Raw genomic sequence first — 22,169 nt, forward strand, 5'->3', positions numbered from 1 at the left:
AATAATTCTGTAAATACACAGACTTTGCTGTAGAATTTTTTTATACATTTGTGTTCAAAATATCTTGTACATCAAAAGCTTTATGTCTTCAAAGTTCAAAGGATTACTGTAATATTCATAAAACAAAAGGCACATAGAGGTCAGGATCTATGTAAACATTAACACCAGAAACTATTGTCAAGAAAGATCTAAGTAACAGTGTAGAAGCTTTTAAAGATTTCTATACTTCATTCAGAGTTTGAGGAGATTTGGTATGTCAAAGACTCTACAAATGTACATTGGAGAGAATTCTGACTGGGTGCACACCACCTGGAGAGATTCCAATGCACGGGAATGAAAGAAGCTACAGAGGGTCGTAGACTCAGCTGGTCCAATCACAGGCACAAGTCGCCCCACCAGAGAACATCTTCAAAAAGCCGATGCCTAAAGGCGACAGCATCCATCATTAAGGACTCACCACCCAGGACATTCACTCTTGCTACCATCAGGGAGGTGGCACAGGAGCCTGAAGACAAACAGCCAATGTTTAAGGAACAGCTTCTTCCCCTCTACCATCAGATTTCTGAACAGTCCATAGACACTACCCCGCTATTCAACTTTTACCACAAAACAACAAATTTCATGACATGTCAGTTATAATAAACTTGAATCTGATTCTAAAGCAATTAAATGAGGGGGAAAAAAAGTAAATCTTAGTGAGAACTTTCCTTCCACCCCCCCCCCAAAAAAAACTTCTCAAACACAAATAGGATCTAAAGTTTTACTTCAGAAGGGCTGGTAATGGGGCTCAAGGTGATAGCAAATCTGTGCAGCCCTGCTTTTAAGGCTGGGAAACAGATTCAAGTACCATTTTCAAAAAACATACAAGATAAAATTTACAGTGCCACTAAATGACCTCCTCTTTTACATCATTCTATGGACTGCTGTTTGCATCTTTAATTAGGGTAGCATTTTCAGAAATATTTTGAACCCTCCTTCAGCAAGTAGTTTTTAGCACAAATAGGCCCTTCAGCCCACGATGTTGTGCCAACTTTATAACCTAACCTGAGATCAATTTAATCTTTCCCTCCTACATAGTCCTCTATTATTCTGTCACCCATGTGTCCAAGGGCTTCTTAATTGATCCTAATGCATCTGCCTCTGCCACTACTCTTTACAGAGTGTTCCATGCTCCCACCACTGTGTAAAACAACTCACAGCTGACATCCCCTCCCCCATACTTTCTTCCAATGACCTTAAAATTATGCCCCCTCATATAAGACTGCCACCCTGGGAAAGTCTCTGGCTACCCACTCAATCTGTGTCTTTTATCATCTTTTATATCTCCATCAAGTCACCTCTCATCCTCTACTCCAAAAAGAAAAGCTCCAACTTACTCAAGCTATCCTGAAAGCACAAGATTAAGAATTATATTTAGCCAAAGACACACCTGCAAACAAAAATCAAGAGACAGGTGCTAAGGGGAGAGGAAATTTGAATGCAGCAATTATATGTAACGTACAAATCCTCAACCTTTTATAATGGGTATCTGATAAGTAAATTAGATTCATAATGAGAGCTACTATATAGGTGTTCGGAGCAGGAAAGATTAAATCTACACATACACTTTGCAGTGAGATGCAAATCTCCAGTAAGTTCAATGCTTAATTTCAATTTCATTCTAATTACAGGTGTCCCCTGCTTTTCAAAACCTTGCTGTTACAAAAGACCTACATTAGTTACCTGTTTTCACTAACAGGTGTTTTCACTGTTACGGAAAAAGGCAGCACGCGCCCCGAGCAACCAAGCTCCTCCCCCGGAACTGTATTAGACAACAGACAATAGGTGCAGGAGTAGGCCATTCGGCCCTTCCAGCCAGCATCACCATTCACTGCGATCATGGCTGATCATCCACAATCAGTATCCAGTTCCTGCCTTATCCCCATGACCTTTGATTCCACTATCTTTAAGAGCTCTATCCATCTCCTTCTTGAAAGCATCCAGAGACTTGGTCTCCACAGCCTTCTGGGGCAGAGCATTCCATATATCCACCACTCTCTGGGTGAAAAGGTTTTTCCTCAACTCCATTCTAAATGGCCTACCCCTTATTCTTAAACTGTGGCCTCTGGCTCTGGACTCACCCATCAGCAGGAACATGCTTCCTGCCTCCAGCGTGTCCAATCCCTTAATAATCTTATATGTTTCAACAAGATCTCCTCTCAGCCTTCTAAATTCCAGAGTATACAAGCCCAGTTGCTCCAATCTTTCAACATATGACAATCCCACCATCCCGGGAACTAACCTTGTGAACCTACGCTGCACCCCCTCAATAGCAAGAATGTCCTTCCCCAAATTTGGAGACCAAAACTGCACACGGTACTCCAGGTGTGGTCTCACCAGGGCCCTGCACAGCTGCAGAAGGACCGCTTTGATCTTATACTCAATTCCCCTTGTTATGAAGGCCAGCATGCCATTAGTTTTCTTCACTGCCTGCTGCACTTGCATGCTTGCTTTCAGTGACTGATGTACAAGAACACCTAGATCTCATTCTGCTTCCTCTTTTCCTAACTTGACTCCATTTAGATAATAATCTGCTTTCCCGTTCTTACCACCAAAGTGGATAACCTCACATTTATCCACATTAAACTGCATCTGCCATACGTTTGCCCACTCACCCAGCCTGTCCAAGTCACCCTGCATTCTCATAACATCCTCCTCACATTTCACACTGCCACCTAGCTTTGTGTCATCGGCAAATTTGCTAATGTTACTTTTAGTTCCCTCATCTAAATCATTAATATATATATTGTAAACAGCTGCGGTCCCAGCACTGAACCCTGCGGTACCCCACTGGTCACTGCCTGCCATTCCGAAAGGGATCCGTTAATCGTTACTCTTTGTTTTCTGTCAGCCAGCCAATTTTCAATCCATGTCAGTATTCTGCCCCCAATACCATGTGCCCTAATTTTGCCCACTAATCTCCTATGTGGGACTTTATCAAAGGCTTTCTGAAAGTCCAGGTACACTACGTCCACTGGCTCTCCCTTGTCCATTTTCATAGTTACATCCTCAAAAAATTCCAGAAGATTAGTCAAGCACGATTTCCTCTTCATAAATCCATGCTGACTCGGACCACTCCTGTTACTACTATCCAGATGTGTCATAATTTCATCTTTTATAATTGACTCCAGCATCTTTCCCACCACCGACGTCAGGCTAACCTGTTTTCTCTCTTCCTCCCTTCTTGAAGAGAGGGACAACATTAGCCACCCTCCAATCCACAGGAACCGATCCTGAATCTATAGAACATTGGAAAATGATTACCAATGCGTCCACGATTTCTAAATCCACCTCCTTAAGTACCCTGGGATGCAGACCATCAGGTCCCAGGGACTTATCAGCCTTCAGACCCAACAGCCTATCCAACACCATTTCCTGCCTAATATAAATTTCCTTCAGTTCATCCATTACCCTAGGTCCTTTGGCCACTATTACATCTGGGAGATTGTTTGTGTCTTCCCTAGTGAAGACAGATCCAAAGTACCTGTTCAACTCGTCTGCCATTTCCTTGTTCCCCATAATAAATTCACCCACTTCTGTCTTCAAGGGCCCAATTTTGGTCTTAACTATTTTTTTTTCTCTTTTCACATACCTAAAGAAGCTTTTACTATTCTCTTTTATATTCTTGGCTAGTTTACCTTTGTACCTCATTTTTTCTCCGCGTATTGCCTTTTTAAGTTACCTTCTGTTACTCTTTAAAAGTTTCCCAATCCTCCAGCTTTCCACTCGCCTTTGCTATGTTATACCTCTTCTCTTTTATTTTTATACTGTCCATTACTTCCCTTGTCAGCCACAGCCTCCCCTTACACCCCTTAGGATCCTTCTTCCTCTTTGGAATGAACTGATCCTGCACCTTCCGCATTATTCCCAGAAACACCTGCCATTGCTGTTCCACTGTCATCCCTGCTAGGGTATTGTTCCATTGACCTTTGGCCAGCTCCTCCCTCATAGCCCCATAGTTCCCTTTGTTCAACTGTAATACTGACACTTCCGTGTTTCCCTTCTCCCTTTCAAATTGTAGATTAAAACTTATCATATTATGGTCACTACCTCCTAATGGCTCCTTTACCTCGAGGTCCCTGATCAAATCCGGTTCATTGCACAACACTAAATCTAGAATTGTGTTCTCTCTGGTAGGCTCCAGTACAAGCTGTTCTAAGAATCCATCTCGGAGGGACTCCACAAACTCCCTTTCTTGGGGTCCAGCACCAACCTGATTCCTCCAGTCTACCTGCATGTTGAAATCCCCCATAGCAACTGTAGCATTACCTTTGCGACATGCTAATTTTAACTCTTGATTCAACTTACACCCTACATCCAGACTACTGTTTGGGGACCTGTAGATAACTCCCATTAGGGTCTTTCTACCCTTACAATTTCTCAGTTCTATCCATACTGACTCTACGTCTCCTGATTCTATGTCCCCCCTCGCAAGGGACTGAATATCATTCCTCACCAACAGAGCCACCCCACCCCCTCTGCCCATCAGTCTGTCCTTTCAATAGGACGTATATCCTTGAATATTCATTTCCCAGGCCCTGTCCACTTGAAGCCATGTCTCTGTTATTCCCAGAACATCATACTTACCAATTTCCAACTGTGCCTCAAGCTCATCTACTTTATTTCTTATACTCCGTGCATTCATATACAATACTTTTAATTCATTACTCCCCTCACCTCCCATATCAATTCCTATTTCACTTGGCCATACTGTATAATCCCTTCTTGAGCTTTCTGCTCTGTTGATTCTGCTGTCTTTCTTAACTTTTCTTATTCTCACTTTCCCTTTATCTCCATCCTTATGTTTCCAGTTCGTCCCCTCCCTCCCTCCCCACTTAGTTTGAACACACCCGTGTTGCAGAGGCAAACCTGCCTGCCAGAATGCTGGTGCCCCGCTTATTAAGGTGCAATCCATCCCTATTCTAGCCAGCATTGGTTAAATACATGCCTGTGGGCAGCCGTTAGCAAGATGAGTTCTAAGGTATTGGAAAAGTCTAAAAGAGCTCGAAAGGATGTTACACTTAGCATAAAACTAGACATAATTAAGCGTTTCGATCGTGGTGAACGAAGTAAGGACAAAGTGAGTTTGGCTTGTGGAAGTTGACGAAGATGATGTTGAAGAGGTTTTGGCATCCCATGACCAAGAACTGATAGGTGAAAAGCTGATGCAATTGGAAGAGGAAAGGATAACAATCGAAACCGAATACAGTAGCGAACAGACTGAAAGTGACGTCGTCCAGGAACTGAACGTGAAGCAACTGCATGAGATTTTCGCTGCAATTATTGCAGAAAAGTACGACTTTAATTTTGAATGGGTACGAAGCTTCAGGGAATATTTGCAAGATGGTTTGAGTGCTTACAAAGAACTGTATGATAGAAAATTGCGCGAGGCTAAGCAGTCAAGCATACTGTTGTTTTTCAAGCCTTCCACATCAGCCGACGAACCTCGACCTTCAACATTGAGGCAGGCCAACATAGAAGATGACTTGCGTGCCCTGATGGAAACAGACAACGATGAGATGACACCCCAGTGTCCCACCACCCCAATCCCCGGGCCATGCCTCTGATCTGGGCCGACATTTACGTGCCGGGTGGCACCTAATTAATTAGCTTGTTTATTTCGGCTTTTTTCTTAAAGATGTGCTGGGTGCACCCCGGCTACCGTTGCATTCTTCGCGGATCAGTATCGGTTCGCTGCCTGGAGGTTGGGGACCACTGCACCACCCCAACCTCCAACGACTCAGCCTAACACACCATCATCAGTGTGCTCAGCGCTGACTTCTTGATTCCGGTAAGGGATACTACACTGTACATACATTATTTCTACTTTATATAGGCTATGTATTTTTATGTGTTATTTGGTATGGTTTGGCAGCTTCATAGCTTAAAGCTTACTGAAGAGAGTGCTTCTACCGAGAGCGCTTGCGCTGTGTTTCTGCCAAGAGCGCCTGCATGAGATTTTCGCTACGGAGAACAGTGTGGCAATGATTGTAGGAAAGTATTTCTACTTTATATAGGCTGTGTATTTATCATATCATTGCTTTTACTATATGTTACTGTTATTTTAGGTTTTATGTGTTATTTGGCATGATTTGGTAGGTTATTTTTTGGGTCTGCAAACGTTCACAAATTTTTCCCATATAAATAAATGGTAATTGCTTCTTCACTTTATGTCATTCCAGCTTACGAACCGTTTCATAGGAACGCTCTACCTTCGGATGGCGGGGGAAACCTGTACTTTTTTTTAATCCTCCAAATATCCTTGACAGAACTGAATTGGAGAAGCAGAGTAGGCATAACTTGCAATATGAAGGCTGGGTACAATTCTCTTCCACTTGCATAAAATAGATCCCAAAAAAAGCACTAAAAAATACACGTATTACCAATGTTCAAAGACCTTACATAAACTAAAAAGCTCAATTAACCCAGTGATACCAATAACAATAGATTTTTTTTAAGCTGTCTTGACCTAGTGGGGGTGTGACTTGTGGGATGGGGAGAAGGGCAAGAACAGGATGACATTCAAGGTTCAAATGTTAATTTATTATTAAAGCATGTATCCACACATGAAATTTGTCTTCTCCAAATAGTCACAAAACAAAGAAAGAGAAACATCAAACCCACCCCACTACCTGCACAAAAAAGAATGGCATCCTGATCACCAACTCCCAAAACCCCCTCTCGCCACACAAAACCAAACATGGACAGCCAAAAAAACTAAGAACACAACAGAACCTCAACCCCTAAACACCCTCTCCTCGCGTAACAAAACGGAAAAGGAACAAGCGATAAAAAGCACAATATAAAAACCATAAATCTGAAAAAATCCACAGTCCATAAGCGCAACAGTCTAATCCATAAACACAGAACCATGATACCATCTTACAATATCACTATCATTTATCAAAAAGAGAATTTAATATAAAATCAGAGAGGAGCATCCATGCCAGGACCACCAAAGTTACTTTCCCCAGGCAGCAAGCCTGATCAACACTTACACCCACGAGGTCCACCACTACTTTGCTATCTCTCAGCAACCACCCTACCGAAACTTTATGGAAATAATCAATGTATATAAGCTGCCTTAAGTATTTATATTTGTGTTTTTGTTATTAGTGTTATCTTTTGTGATAAATTTTGTGCTGCATTGGATCCAGAGTAACAATTATTTCATTCTCCTTTACACTTGTGTACAAGAAATGGCATTAAACAACCTTGAATAATGATTTCTCTCAATTCCTCATGACAACTTTGTGACTTTGATTCATAGTTTTCAGTTTGTTGTACGGTGTATCTAATTCAAGTTTGTCATTCAACTGTACACGTGTATTTCACCAAATGAGACAACATTCCTTCAAACCAAAGTGCACAATACGATACATAATTCAGACATAACACAAAGTAATATTACGACATATAAATTAACAATAAGGTACACATATGATAAAAGCTGAAAAGTTAATACACGATGAGAGCTGGGTAGTGGCAGGGAGTCCAATAATTTTAAGGACGGGGAAGAATCTGGTTCTCATCCTAAAAGTTCATGTCCTATTGACAAAGTTATTGTCATTAGGATCAAAGAGATGGTTGGACGGATGGGAAGGATCTTTGAAGAATTCTGATCTCTTCTGGGACAGAGATGACCAGTACAAGAGGACAGATTATACCTGAATCGGAGGGAACCATTATCATGGGCAGCAAATTTGCCAGTATAACTAGAGAGAGTTTGAAGTAGACATGCAGGAGCTGAGATCCCAAGCATCAGGAAGGAGTATGGGAGGCTGGAAAGTTATGCAGGAACCAGTGACAGCAAGCTGAATGAGTGTGACAGGCAGGAAAATGGCAAGGAGCAAGGAAAGTCAATTAGATTAAATTGCAGTTATTTCAGTGCAAGAGAACTGACAGATAAGTCAAATGGACTTGGGGGGCGGGGGGAGGAGAGTGGATAGTTGCATAGGACTGAGATGAGATGTTATAGCCATTACAGAAACATGGCTAAGTAAAGGACACGACAGGGATGCAGATGCTTTGGGTGGAACAGAGGCAGAGAAAAGAAGTGGACGTTGAATTTTTGTTTAAGGGGAATGTCACAGCAGTAGTCAGAGGGTTCATCCAGTGAAGCTTTATGGGCGGAGCTGAGAAATAAGAGGATGATCAAGAAGTTGGAAATGCATTATAGGCTCCCAAATAAATTAACTGGAATTAGAAGAACAAATACACAGGAAGATTGTGGAGAGTTGAAAGAATAATAGATTGTTATTGAAGGGACGTTCCTGACAGACTAACAGACTTACTGTTAAGACCAAGATGGGTAGAATTCAATTGTATTCAGGAAAGTTTCTTTGGGCAATACAGAAAGGAGCTCTATTAGGAAGAGGTCAAAACTCGATCTACTCTTGGGTAATAGGGCAGGGCAGATGACATTGGGGTAGCACTTCTGAGACCTCTGCCAATAGTTCCATTTGTTTTATAATAAATATGGAAAGGGACAGAACCCCCCCCGCCCCCACAAGTTCAAGCTCTAAATCAGAAGCAAGGCAAACTCTGATGGTATGAGACAGGAACTTCCAAAAATTAATTATTCCAGCGAAGAGGAAAGCTGGTAGGAGTAGAGAACCCTCAAAAATGAAGGATATTCAGGCAAAAAGAGGCAGCATACATAGGCCAGGAATAGGCAGCTGGGATCAAGTGAATCCTTGGAAGAACAATGATGCAGGACGCATTCAACGAGGAAATCAGTAGGACAAAGACAGCACGAGATACCTTTGACAAAACAGGTAACCTTCTCAATCAAACACGAGAAAATCTGCAGATGCTGGAAATTCAAGCAACACACACAAAATGCTGGTGGAACGCAGCAGGCCAAGCAGCATCTTCGGAAGAAGTACAGTCAATGTTTTGGGTCGAGACCTTTTGTCAGGACTAACGGGAAAAAGAGATAGTAAGAGATTTGAAAGTGGGAGGGGGAGACTAGAAATGATAGGAGAAGACAGGAGAGGGAGGGATGAAGCCAAGAGCTGGGAAGTTGATTGGCAAAAGGGATACAAGGCTGAAGAAGGGGGAGTATCATGGGACGGAAGGCCTTGGAAGAAAGAAAGGGGCAGGGGAGCACCAGAGGAAGATGGAGAACAGGCAAGGAGTTATTGAGAGAGGGAAAGAGAAAATAAATAACTAAGGGATGGGGTAAGAAGGGCAGGAGGGGTGTTAACGGAAGTTAGAGAAATCAATGTTCATGCCTTCTCAATCAACCTTCTAACTGTCACTCACAAACTTCCTGATTATTCCTTGTGTTCATATTCAAATAATTCATATGAATAATGAATAACAAGGGTCGCAAGACTGAACCCTGTAGCACATAACTATTAACTGGCTTCCATTCTGAGAAACAACCTTCAGCCATCATCCTTCATTTCCTAACTCTAAGCCAATTTTGAATCCAGCTAACCAGCTCTTCCAGGATTCTATGGGACCTAATCTTCCAGACCAGCTTACCATGTTTTACCCATACGAATGATGCCCCAAGAAAAAGTTTATGAAGGTAGACAAGGGCCAGGGCTCCAGAGCCCGGGCAGGTATATCCAAATACACTGTGGAAGGTTAGAAAAGCAATAGCAGGATTGCTGGCTGAGGTATTTACATTATCATCAGCCAAGGGTGGGGTGGCAGTAAATTAGAGAGTAGTAATGTTGTAACGTTATTTAAGAAAGTATAACGAAGTAAAACCTAAGAGTTTGATTCAGATTAGAGCAAAGTGTTGAATTTTGTAAAATCAAATCCAGGTAGGACATTCACAGTGAATGGCAGGTCCTGGGGGTGCTGCAGAACAGAGCATGGCTCATTGAAAGTGGAGTCACAGATAGACAGGGTGGTGAAGGTGGCTTTTGGCATGCTAGCTTTCTTAAGCCAGGACATTGAGTATAAAAGTTGGAAGATCATGGAGTGGTTGCACAATACATTGATAAGGTTGCACTTGGGAATATCATGTCAGTTTTGGTCACCTTGCTATAAGCAAGATGTTATTAAACTGGAAAAAATGCAAAAAGATTTGCAAGAATTTTGCCAGGACTTGAAGTATTAAGTAATGGGGAGAGGGTGGACAGGCTAAGCCTTTTCTCCTTAGTGCACAGAAGGAAAGGTGATCTTACAAAGATGTGTAAAAGCATGAAAGGCATATACAGGGCAAATGCACTCAGCCTGCAGGATGAAGGATCGAGAACTAGGGGACGTGCATAGAAAGAGAAGATTTAAGAGGAACTTGAGAGGCTTTTTTTAAAAAAAACATAGTATTTTCTGGAATGAGTTGCAAGAGGAAGTGGTTGTGCAAGTGCAATAACTGGCGCATGAACTGGGAAGGTTTAGAAAGTTATGGGTCAAACATTGAATGGGAAATGGGAAAAGCTTGGATCGGGCACCTTGGCCAGCGTGGAGCAGTTGAGTGGAAGGACCCATTTCCATGCTGTGTAACTAATGCACGCTACCTCATGAAAAGCTTGAACACTGACGTTTCTTAAGCACAAAGCTTCATAATGACTGAGGTAATTTGACATACATGGCAAAGAATGAAGAACCATAAATACTGGAGAATTGCTCATAAAACAAACTAAATATACACCACCTCAGCATAGATTAGTTTAAAAAATGCAAATTATTGAGCATTTCCCCTGGATTAAAAAGTGAAATTTATTCATTTATTGAGATACAGTACGGAATAGGCCCTTCAAGCCGCACTGCCCAGGAACCCGACTTAATCCTAACCTAATTATGGGACAATTTACAACGTCCAATTCACCTAACAACCAATATGCCTCTGGACTGTGGGAGCACCCAGAGGAAACCCACATTGTCATGGGGAGAAGTAGAAATGGGATTGAACCCGTGTCGTTGGTACTGTAAAGCGATGTGCCAACCACTACACAATCACACCACTATGACCCACCAACGACTGCTGTGGGGATTGGTTAATTAGCAAGCGGAACCATTTACAATTTTACCCACCCTGTCAACACATTTTAAAACTCAAAGATCAAAAGAGGTAAAGGGTTCCAGTTTGAGGATCTAATATTAAATTTGAAGTGGACCAAATTAGTCAGTGCCACAGCCAGTGATTTGTACAATCCTGGTGTCTTGGTCTATTGCATCTCCACAAGCTTGGGTGGCAGATTTAGAGTTCCCATTTCCAAACCAACCCAACAGCTTTAGTATTGTTTTTTTTAAAAAGTCAACGTTCAAAATTACTTAAAAATAAAAGTTAAAAGATTTAAATAGCATTTAACAAAATAAAAATCACATCCTTTCAATCCAGGATGACAACCTGCAAATGTATGGCGCTGGTGTTAACAAGGCAAACAGTGTAAATTTGAGGCGACAGGAAGCATTTTGATCTTTATACTTTGCCTCTGTACTCCATGCAGTGCAGTAAGTGGTGAAATGCATTACCACCTCACCTCAGTTCAAGTTGCACGATACAGTAGTGAACTGACCCACAAGACAACTGGTTGAAAGTTCTGTAGGCGATCGCATCTCCAGCCAGCGTCTTAAAGTAAATGCAACTGAACTTTAACCTCATATCAAGAAATATTCCCTACTTTCAATATAAACAGAAAAAAGAACTGCAACTTGAACCAAATACTACAGGTCATCAAAGAAACCAATATTGAAACAAAGTGAAATTTAACTTTCAGCGTATATTTTCCTTAATTGTGCTTTATATTCCTTGGCATCATGGGCAAATTAATTCTGGTTTAGTACCAATGCTAAACAGAGCATGTAAATTTGGAGTGCAAACCTGACTGCACTTCAGAAGCAATAGAAGTGTAATAAGATTTGATGGGTAATCTAGCCAGGTCATTTCCATTAAATTCAACGTGCTTTCAAATCTGACATTTAAGAAAAAATTAAATAAGGGCCTTTCTCTTGAATTGCAATTTCCAACCATTTGTGGAGACCTCACTAGTTCCTCCAAGTCACATTAATATCAAACAGCAATTCAAAAATAATTGCTGACTTGCAAATTTTTCCCCTCTCCATTGTACTCCAAAAAAATAAAAACTTAATTAGAACAAGATGTGCACTTTTAATTAAAAATGGTCACAAGGTAATCTTCTCAGGTTTAGGCACCTTACATGAACAGACATATCAAATTGAGGATAACACAAGAATAATTTCTCTGCTGTTACAACTACAAACAAGCATTACTTCAGCAATATGGTATTATTCCCCAATTTTCCAAATCACTCACCTTGTAGCCAAAACCAAAGTATAAATACTTAGTATCAAGAAGCAGGGAACTGCACCAAGCCTGTCAGAATTTCGATTCCATTAGACTATACTGGATCTGAATCCAGGTATTAGGAGAGACACCAAATTGTCACTGGCAATATTCATCAAATATAACAATTTTCTTACTCTTTCCATTTTGCCACAAAAATTACTGTTCTATATAACTCATAATATATACAATAACTTCACTGACTTGTCAATACTGTCATTGCCAAATTAATGCCTCAGTTGGGACCTGAAGCTTCAAGTTTTGGGACACAAGGCAGTGAAACTGAGCTAATAAATACACAAGCAACACACATCAAAGTTGCTGGTGAACGCAGCAGGCCAGGCAGCATCTCTAGGAAGAGGTGCAGTCGACGTTTCAGGCCCAGACCCTTCGTCAGGACTAACTGAAGGAAGAGTGAGTAAGGGATTTGAAAGTTGGAGGGGGAGGGGGAGATCCAAAAATATACAATTAGTGCTGAAAGTAAAAGATGTCATTACGTAGAAACTAATCAAGGATATTGTAACAATGTACAAAAGCAGCAAGTGAAAAAAAAGATGCACTTAAAAAAAAACAATTTTGACCCAATATTGAGAATCTTCTGAATTTATAAACTGCAGACACATTGAATGCTAAAGATACAGGAGAGAGTAAACAGAATGGTAGTTTGGGGCAGGGGTGGGAGGGGCACATGATATATGTATATAAACATAGCTATACAAATTTCCACAATTAAAACCAGAGAGCACAGTTTAAGATGAAGAGTAACAGGAATAGAGGGGATCGAGGATTTACTCGTCCCCCTCCCAAGAAGGAAGTGGTTGCCATCTGGAATACTGTACACTGCTGGCGACAATATAGGTATTCTCACAACATTTTTAAAATGGTCAAGAGCTTGAATTGTCAAGGTAGAGGAGGATACAGACCAAATGCTGTTAAACCGGATCAGTAAGATTGGAGAGTTGACGGTTAATGTAAATATAGTGAGCTGAAGGGCCCGCTTCTATGCTGTATCCTTGATAACTCAAACAGCAAGCAACATTCATGCAACACAATGCCAACCAATAATCATTTCCAGCAAGAGAAGGTCCAACAACCTCTCAATAATAATCAGTACTTGCAATGATGAATGCAATTCCAGTATTCAAAAAGCTCAACAGTATACAAGACATGACCATAGTGGTTGGCTCCATATTCATCATCCTTAAACATTCAATCCTTCCACCATCATTGCGGTTAAATACCTAACCTACATTGATGATACAACTCAAAACCTCAATTTTTAACATTAAGGACAAGAAGGCAGTCAGCTAGTAGGGCTGCTGCATCATAACTGAGGAAAATCAGGTTCAAAGTAAATTTATTATCAAAGTACATATATGTCACCATATACAACTCTGAGATACATTTTTGTGCAGGTAATGAAATCAGTGAAAGACCATGACCAACAGGAAAGAGAAACAACCAATGTGCAAAGACAACAAACTGCAAATACAAAAGAAATAATAAATAAGCAATATTGAGAGCATAAAATGAAGAGTCCTTGAAAGTGAGTTCATAGGCTGACAGAACAGTTCAGTGATGGGGCACGGGAAGTAATCCCCACTGATTCAACAGCCTGGTGGTTGAGGCATAACTGTTCCTGAAGCTGGCGGTGAGAGTCCTGAAGCTCCTGTACTTCTTCCTGATGGTAGTAGCAAAGAGAGCATGACCTGGGTGGTGGGGATCCCTGATCATGGATGCTGCTTTCCTCTGATAGCACACCCTGTTGAATCCTGACCTCATGTCTGCATAGTTTGCATGTTTCCCTGGAGGCTCCAGTCTGCTCTCACAGCCAAAGATAAACCTATGGTATATACGCATCAATGAATGCTGTTTTAACACCTTGAAGACTCACTACAACTCGCATCATTGCACTTTGGTTTGAATGTACTGAATCCTAAAAATGTATTTCAGGAGTTCCAAATTTTTCTTTCACTATATTCAAAATAAAATTTAAAAATGGGGATGGAGAAGGTGAATGGGTACACAGGAATTTCACAATTTTAAAGCTCTCCTCCATATCGTCTTTTATCACTGCGTGATGATACTACTCTTCCAAAAAGTACGGGTGGGAAATTATCTTCACCACATTGTCACCTGCACAAGGATAATTGGGCATGGCAATAAAATGTTAGGTTCCTTGGTTTTAACCAGATCCCATAAAATGATTAAAGCCACATAACCAGAGGAGGCACAGGATGCAAAATTCATAACAGACTGCTTCTGCAAATTGGTTAAGTAAATAATTAATATTCTGTCATGGATCAATGACCTTTTATTAGAATGGGGAACAAACTGAGGAGGACTTGTAGATCACAACTGATCTCTCTGAGGATGCTGAGTGAGGGCAACAGAGAGAAAACAGTGTAACTGCGAGATGCAAAAGGATGTGATAATATGGAGGGTGTGTAGAGGACATTCACCAGGATGTTACCTGGTAGGGAACATTTCACATGAGGTTCTGAATACACATGCCTGAGGTATATAAAGCAAACTAAAGGAAACTTTCACCTTAAGAGGCAAAGAAGCCTAGAGGATATAAATTTAGGGCAAGGGGTAAGAGATTTCAAGAGCATCTGAGGGATCCATTTCCCCACCCAGAGAGTGGCAATTACCTGGAATACACTGTCTGAGAGTGCACCAGAAGAGTCGCTGTTAGTACCTTAGTGTCTGAATGAGCACTCAAATAATCTAGCATTGAAAGGGTCAAACCAGGTGGTGGAAGAAACAAATATGTATGCGATCCCACTGCCCTGCCTAGACATGGTGGGCCAAATGGCCTGTTTCCATGATACACTATATGACACAAAAATCATGGAGCAATTGAGTATGGAAACAAGTTCTTTGGCCTAACTCTTCCATGCCAACTAAAATGCCCACAAGCTAGTCACTTTGGCCACATTTGACCTATGGAGATGGAAAGATACTATTAACTTAGTATAACTAAAATTTCTTACCAGAATTTGAGCTATAATGGCCATATATAAACTTGTTTGTTGACGCCCAAGATCTTGTAACTTGGATCTATGGCTCCCAAATCTCTTCATCAGTGGAGCTTTTCATAAGTGAAAGGAATTTCAGACTCACCCTGAGTTGTTTGAAAGAAGTACCTATAGTGGCTTAGTATCCCATCATTCTTGGTAAACCCATAGTTTTTCTATACCTACCCGGATAAATTCTTTAAACACAGTGCACACTAATCTTTCATACTTCAAAAGAAATGCAAGCAGTGTACACAACCAGGAACAATTTGAGAACGTTAGAAGTGAACTACCGACCACAGTATTTATATTTCCAGCTGGTAATTTTTTTAAAAATTCTTTAGAAATCTTGAGACCCAACTTTTTCCAAATTCAATACACCAACAAGCTGCACAAAGGAGAAATAAACATCAGATCAAAACTGTCACCTGTCCAGGACAACAGAAATAAGATCAGAAAATGCTGATGACCTCTTTAAAAAAAAATTATCATGAAAGGTTATTGACCTAAATGGTCATTGTTTTTTCAATCTGCAAATTTCTTCAAAAAGTATTAACTATAAGCTGCATTGTATGAAGATATCACACTTCCTATTTGAAATGTAACAATCAAGTTCTACAATATTTTGTAACAAACTAAATTCTTGATAACTGCAGCAGACGGGGAGGGTGGTTGGTGACAAACAGGTTCATATGGGTGTTAAAGCCCCAGAAGGCAATAAGAATAACAGTAGCAATTTAAAAGCACTCTTGCAGGTGACTTAACCAGCCAATACTACATAGTCAAAGTTTAGGTCTTAAAATTAGGTTTACTATATATATTTTACAAGAATCAAAATCTGTCCTGTTAAGCCAAATTGAATTACCGCACATAATGTGGCTGACATTTGTTTCATCAAACATTACAAATATTATTTTTAGCTATTCTGACCTTCTAGTTAAGATTCATCAACATCAAAATGAAAAGACTGATTATAGGCTGCAACTGTATGAAGTACAGAGAGATCTAGATGTTCTAGTGCATAAATCACAAAAAAGTTAGCAGGCAGGTCTGACAAGCAGGCAGCAAACAGCATTTTGACCTTCAATGCAAGGGGGGTTTGGTTTTAAAAACAGGGAAGCTTTGCTGCAATTCCAGTGTTGGCGAGGTCTCACCTTGAATCTGCATAAGCTTTGGTCCCCTCACCCAAAGGGTATGGTAACTTATGAAAGCAAGACAAAGGAACTTCACCAGCCTAGGCTGAGAGGGGTTTGAATTAAATACTTTGGGCTTGTATTCATTGAAATTTAGAAGGATGAGGGGCAACCTTATTCAAATATACAAGACCTGAAGAGGGCTCAACAGGATAGATGCAGGAATGGTTTCACTAGTGGGAGAGTTCTGAACAAAGGATTAAGCTGAGGTGTGTAGAAATCTCTTCTTGCAGACCATGACGATTCGCTGCCACAGCATGTGATAGAAGTTGCACAATTAGAAGTATTTAAAATAGAAATGCATAAATATTTGAAAGATCAGGGATATAGATCAGCCGTAATCATAATAAACAGCAGTAAAGGTTTGAGGGACCCAAAGTTCCTACTCCTACTTTCCAGGATTTTCTTATATTCTTTGTACTTTGGGATTTACAGCTTTTTGATACTGGGATTAATAGCTTGTCTTCATATAACATTTTTATATCTTTAGAACCAATTAATTGTCTTGCATATTGTGTTTGTTGGCAATAGCCCGAGAAATCAACTGAATGGGAGTTAATAATCCACAGTAAAATGCAAACAATTCTGTATGTAACCTATGAATAAGCAATCTCCAAAGAAAGGAGGCTTGATTTTGGATCTTCTGACTTTAAAGGGTCTTTTCTTTACAATTAATTCAATGTTTAAAAGACTCTACAAACATATCCATTTAATCAAACACACAAAATGCTGGAGGAACTCAGAGGCCAGTCGCACTGAAGAATCTCGGCTCAAAACATCAACTGTACTTTTTCCCCACAGATGCTGCCTGGCCTGCTGAGTTCCTCCAGCATCTTGCGTGTGTTGGTTGGATTTCCAACATCTGCAGATTTTCTCGTTTGTGATTTCCATTTGATCAATCACATTAGTTCACACAAGTGAGCTGTCTAGTTTTTTAAAAAATTATTAAAAAGGTCATTTCTTCTAACCTTAATTTGTTTTTTGCAACCATTCACTAATCCCAGTTTTTGCAATTCACCCAATGGACTATCCCTATCAATAGTAAAATAATTCCAAAGGATAAAATCACATGTGCCTACAAGTAAGATATTATCTCAATTAGCATACATGGTGTTAGCTTAAAAATTGTGACTAACTTCGTGTCATACACTAAAACTTAGAAAAATTCATAAGGGCAGGAATAATAAGCCAGCTCAACTCAAAATAATTAAATACAAAAGTACACAGATGCACAACACAAAGAAACAATGTTAGGTTTAAAATGTGCACTTTCATAAATTGCATATTCACACTCTCAAACCTGTAAACAACTGAAGTATATTAAGGAGCTAGCTTACAACTAACCTGACCCAATAACCTCTAAATTAAATCTTTTAAATAATTTGTTGCATTGTTAAATACAACTTTTCTAATAGCAATGGTTTACATGCACTTGTAAAATTATATTTAGTTTAGTAGCACCAAAAATCCATAGCCTTAAACTATTTCTTGGTCTAGAATGTAGAGCCAAAGATCTTGTCTTTAGAATAACCATTATTAATATTCTAAATAACAATCAGTAGACTATGACAGCCTACTAAAATGTTTGGTTTAACTATCTCAATGAAAGTCACTGCTCCTCTTGTGACAACTGACATTACTATATTTTATAATCTTTTATCATAAATATCCAAATAAAAATTCTCTCCCTGAAACTGTGGACATGAATTACAAATAAAATCTTTCAAAATAATCCGACAGATCACTTGGTAGTATCAGAGTGTACTTCATCACAGCATATCCATAAACTCCTACTCCCGAGATGGTCATGCCATCTGACGAAAAGTGCAATAAAGTGGAACTCGGACAGCATTCAATTTTTCACGTAAAACTACTCCGGAATAATAAATGAAGAAGAAACATCACACCATAAGGAACTTGTTTGATCCAATCTGGAGAACCAGTACTTTGAGAATGCGGGTGACTACAATTGAGAAGGTGGCACGGACAAGAAGAGATGGAGCTGCAGAATGAAACCAATCGAGTCACGGGAATCAGCGAGGCCGCGCTCACCGGCCTCAGTCTCCCAGTTTAAAAAAAAACTTCAACAACAAGGCAGGGGAAAGAGGCGAAGGAAGAGTGTACTGCCGTGGTCGAGAGCAAAGCATTTCAACCGCTGAGAGGAGGCCTGAAGGCCAGGTGATTCCCCGGGGAGGTCCGGTCACCTACCAGCCGAAGCGATCGCACCGACGGCTGCAACTCGTCCGGGCACCGGCAGCTCCAGCTCACATCCAAAATGGCGGCCTTCCAGCCTCATCACTGTCTACCGGATGCGGAGAGTTACACTGACCTTTTTTCCGGAAAAAAATCCTCGCCGCAAATATCTCCTTTATTTTTATTTTAACATTATTAGAGGAGGAATACACGAGTGTCTTTGAACAAAAATACTTTAAATTATATTCTCGTGGTAAATTAATAAGCTCACCTCGGATGGAGGAGTTGTGTATTTTTTTTCAATGTGGATGTAGCTTAGATAGCAAGGGAGTGCTGCGGAAATACTCGTGGCAATCAGTGATGACGTCACAGAGGGCGAGTCGGGGCTGATCACGTGGTGTGAGTTGAAAGTGGTTCGGCTGAAGGTCAAAAGGCTTCTCCGCTTCCTGCTTCTTCCTTGAATTCATTGTAATTAGAAAGCAGAGAATTATTATAACTGGTACTGATTTGTTTTATTGGGCACAGTCAATTAATCAGTCATTATCTTAACAGCCCCGGGATGGTGGATATGAAATTAAAATCTGTAACTTCCGTCTTTTATAACTTCTTAGGAGGCAATAACATGGATAGCCCCGGACAGATTGGGGGCTAAATCTATGCATTTATTATACGTACGTACTTTTACTTAAGCCCATCACCGCTACTGGGGCATAGGCCACCAACAGAGTTAGCCAGAGTCCTCTGTTCTGGGCCAGTCTTACAAGTTGTCCCTAAGTGTAGCCCATTCTCGAAGATCCTTCCTCTCCCAGGGATGAGGTTTATGCAGCTTTTGTTGACGTTTCTGTAGCTCTGGGTCTTTACGGGATAGGGTTGCTAGCCCCATGCTCAAGCCTCCACCTTTCGCAGCCGGGTTTAGGACTATCCTTGGCGGAATTACAGATTTATTATGCTGAAATAAAATTCGTTATATGTCAGATATATTCACAACGAGATTATTTTGAGAGTTGGAATTGTCTGTTGCTGTAATTACAACGAGATTTAGAAAATGCCTCATAAAAGCCGAAATAAAAGTATACGAAAAACAAAGAAATTGCATGATAAATTATTTCAATGGATGCAATGTGTTTATTAGCTTTAACAAAGTAAGATCCCAAAATGTTAAACTTAAAATTATTGCACAAGCTACATACAGTGATATTAACTTAACCAAAATTTCAAGTTTCTATTAAGTGCCTTAAGGGAAGAGAAAGAGGTGAAATTGTTTTGAAGGGAATGCCTAATCTAGCGATCAAATTAGCTGAAGGCAAAAGTGATCATGCTGGGAAAGTGGAAATATAAACCAAAGTCCTGTATTGAAAAATGGCCCGGATCTATGGGAGTTTGTAGATATGGAGGCTATGGCAGAGATTTCAAAATAAAAACAAAATGGCACTTTTCATAATCTCAACAGCATTATTTTAAATTTACATACTTCGTGATAGAAAATGTGGCAACTAATTTGTGCATACTAAGTGTCAATACGGCACTACGATGATAATCAGATAATTTGCTTAATGAAGGCTCAAAAGGCTGCAGATGCTGGTATATGCAATAAAAAGTAAACTGCTGGAAGAACTTAGTGACTCAAGCAGCATCTGTGGAGGCAAAGGAATAGTTGACATTTCACGTCAAGACCCTGCATCAGAATTGAGAGTTCAGAGGGAAGATGCCCATTATATAGAAAAGAGGTGGTGTTATGTGACAGAGATTGGTAGGTGATGAGTGGAAATGGATAAGTGGGGTGGGGGAGTGAAGGGTGTAGTTGGGGAGATTAGGCAGATGGAACCAGGTGGGGTGGGGGGAAGGATAGCAAAGATGGCTCAAGGAAGAAGAAATCCAGATGGATATGTATGTGGATGAGGGCAGATGGAACCAGGTAGGGGTAACAAGTGGGCGAGGAATGGAAAAGGTGAACAAAAAAAGTGAGATTATTGATGGACTAGTAGGAGGGGCAAAGAAATACATGAAAATAAAGAGGAATATGAGCTGTTGTGTTCTTCCAGTTTGTCCTTGGCAATAGAGATGGGAGTGGGAATGGGAAGGGGAGCTGGAGTAATGTACAACCAGAACCTCAATCTGACCATTGTAGAAAGTGTATGTGCCATGCAAAACTGTTGCCAGTCTAGGCTTGGTCCCACCAACATCAATCATCATGAGCACAGAGTGCAATAGTATTATGGGTACTAGCTTCCGTAGTATCCAAGATATCTTCAAGGAGCAGTGGCTCGAAAAGGCAGCATCCTCCAACCAGGACATGCCTTCTTCTCATTGTTACTATCGGGAAGGAGATACAAAACCTGGAAGACACACACTCAGCTTCTTCCCTCTGCCACCTGATTTCTGAATGGACATTGAACCCATGAACACGAACTGACTACTAATTTAACAAATTAGTATAATTATTCATACATAATTACATTTAACAGTTTAAAAAATATATATTATCATGCATGGCATTGAACAGCATATGCCAGTGATATTAAACCTGATTATGGTGCTGACCTCACATTATCAGAGAGATTCTTTTTGTCCTGTCCATATCTCCTCCTCCCTGTTTTGCCACTTCAATCTTATTATGTTGTGAACCTTTGTCTGTAGGAACACTGTTTCATTTGGCTGCACTCATGCATACAGTTGAATAACAGTGAAGATGAATCTGATCTAACTTGTTCTCTCACTTCACAGTTTTGGTGAAGGGTCTTTGACATGAAGTGTTAACTCATCTTCTCTTTCTACAGATGCTGCCTGACCTGCTGAGTTTTCCAGCATTTTCAGTTTTTATTTCAAATTTCCATTAAATGTAGTTTTTGATTTTCCATACTCAAATTGACCTGTCAAGATCTAAAATAGTGGAATATGGTGACAAAATATTACATTGAAACTGGTTTTTATAATATGAAATCATTTCAGTTTCTGAGGATTAGCCAACACCAATTCAGCCCTACACTCAAGGCTTGTATCTACCATGGTTAGATATGCACTCAGTAATCACTTTATTAGGTACACCTACTCATTAGTGCAAATATTTATTCAACCAGTCGTGGGGCAGCAACTCAATGCATTTAAGCATGCAGACAAGTTGTTGTAAAGACCAAACATCAGAATGGTATGAAATGATTGTTGGTGCTAGACAGGGTGGCTTGAGTATCTCAACAGCTGCTGATCTCTTAGGATTTTTATACACAACACTCTAGCTTAGTGTTTACACAGAATGGTGCAACCCCCCCCCCGCAAAAAAAAATCCAGGAAATGGCAGTTTGTGGGTGAAAACGCTTTTTTAATGCAACAGGTTAGAGGAGAATGTCCAAACTGATTTGCGCTGACAGAAAAATAATGCAGAACATATAGAATCCTGAAGTGGATGGGCAAAAACAGCAGAAGACCACACTGGTTCCATTCCTGTACCTAATAAAGTGG

General features: G+C 40.3%; 1 protein-coding gene across 2 annotated transcripts in view; it reads right to left on the reverse strand.

The window, feature by feature from the left end:
* Window positions 1-18,813, reverse strand: part of ap1g1 (adaptor related protein complex 1 subunit gamma 1) — an 89,613-nt gene extending 70,800 nt beyond the window's left edge. Inside the window, exon 1 of one of the 2 annotated variants that reach the window (XM_072279714.1) lies at window positions 18,729-18,813. Coding sequence is in view for 1 of the 2 variants with exons in the window: in XM_072279713.1 (XP_072135814.1) it covers window positions 18,428-18,430 (3 nt within the window). In the remaining variant the exon portion in view is untranslated. Of the gene's footprint in view, window positions 1-18,427; window positions 18,646-18,728 lie in introns of those variants that run through there. The other variant, XM_072279713.1, reaches the window with a different exon arrangement.
* Window positions 18,814-22,169: the final 3,356 nt, after the last annotated feature.

This window comes from Mobula birostris, chromosome 15 (genome assembly GCF_030028105.1).
Source record: "Mobula birostris isolate sMobBir1 chromosome 15, sMobBir1.hap1, whole genome shotgun sequence".
Taxonomy (NCBI): Eukaryota; Metazoa; Chordata; class Chondrichthyes; order Myliobatiformes; family Myliobatidae; genus Mobula; species Mobula birostris.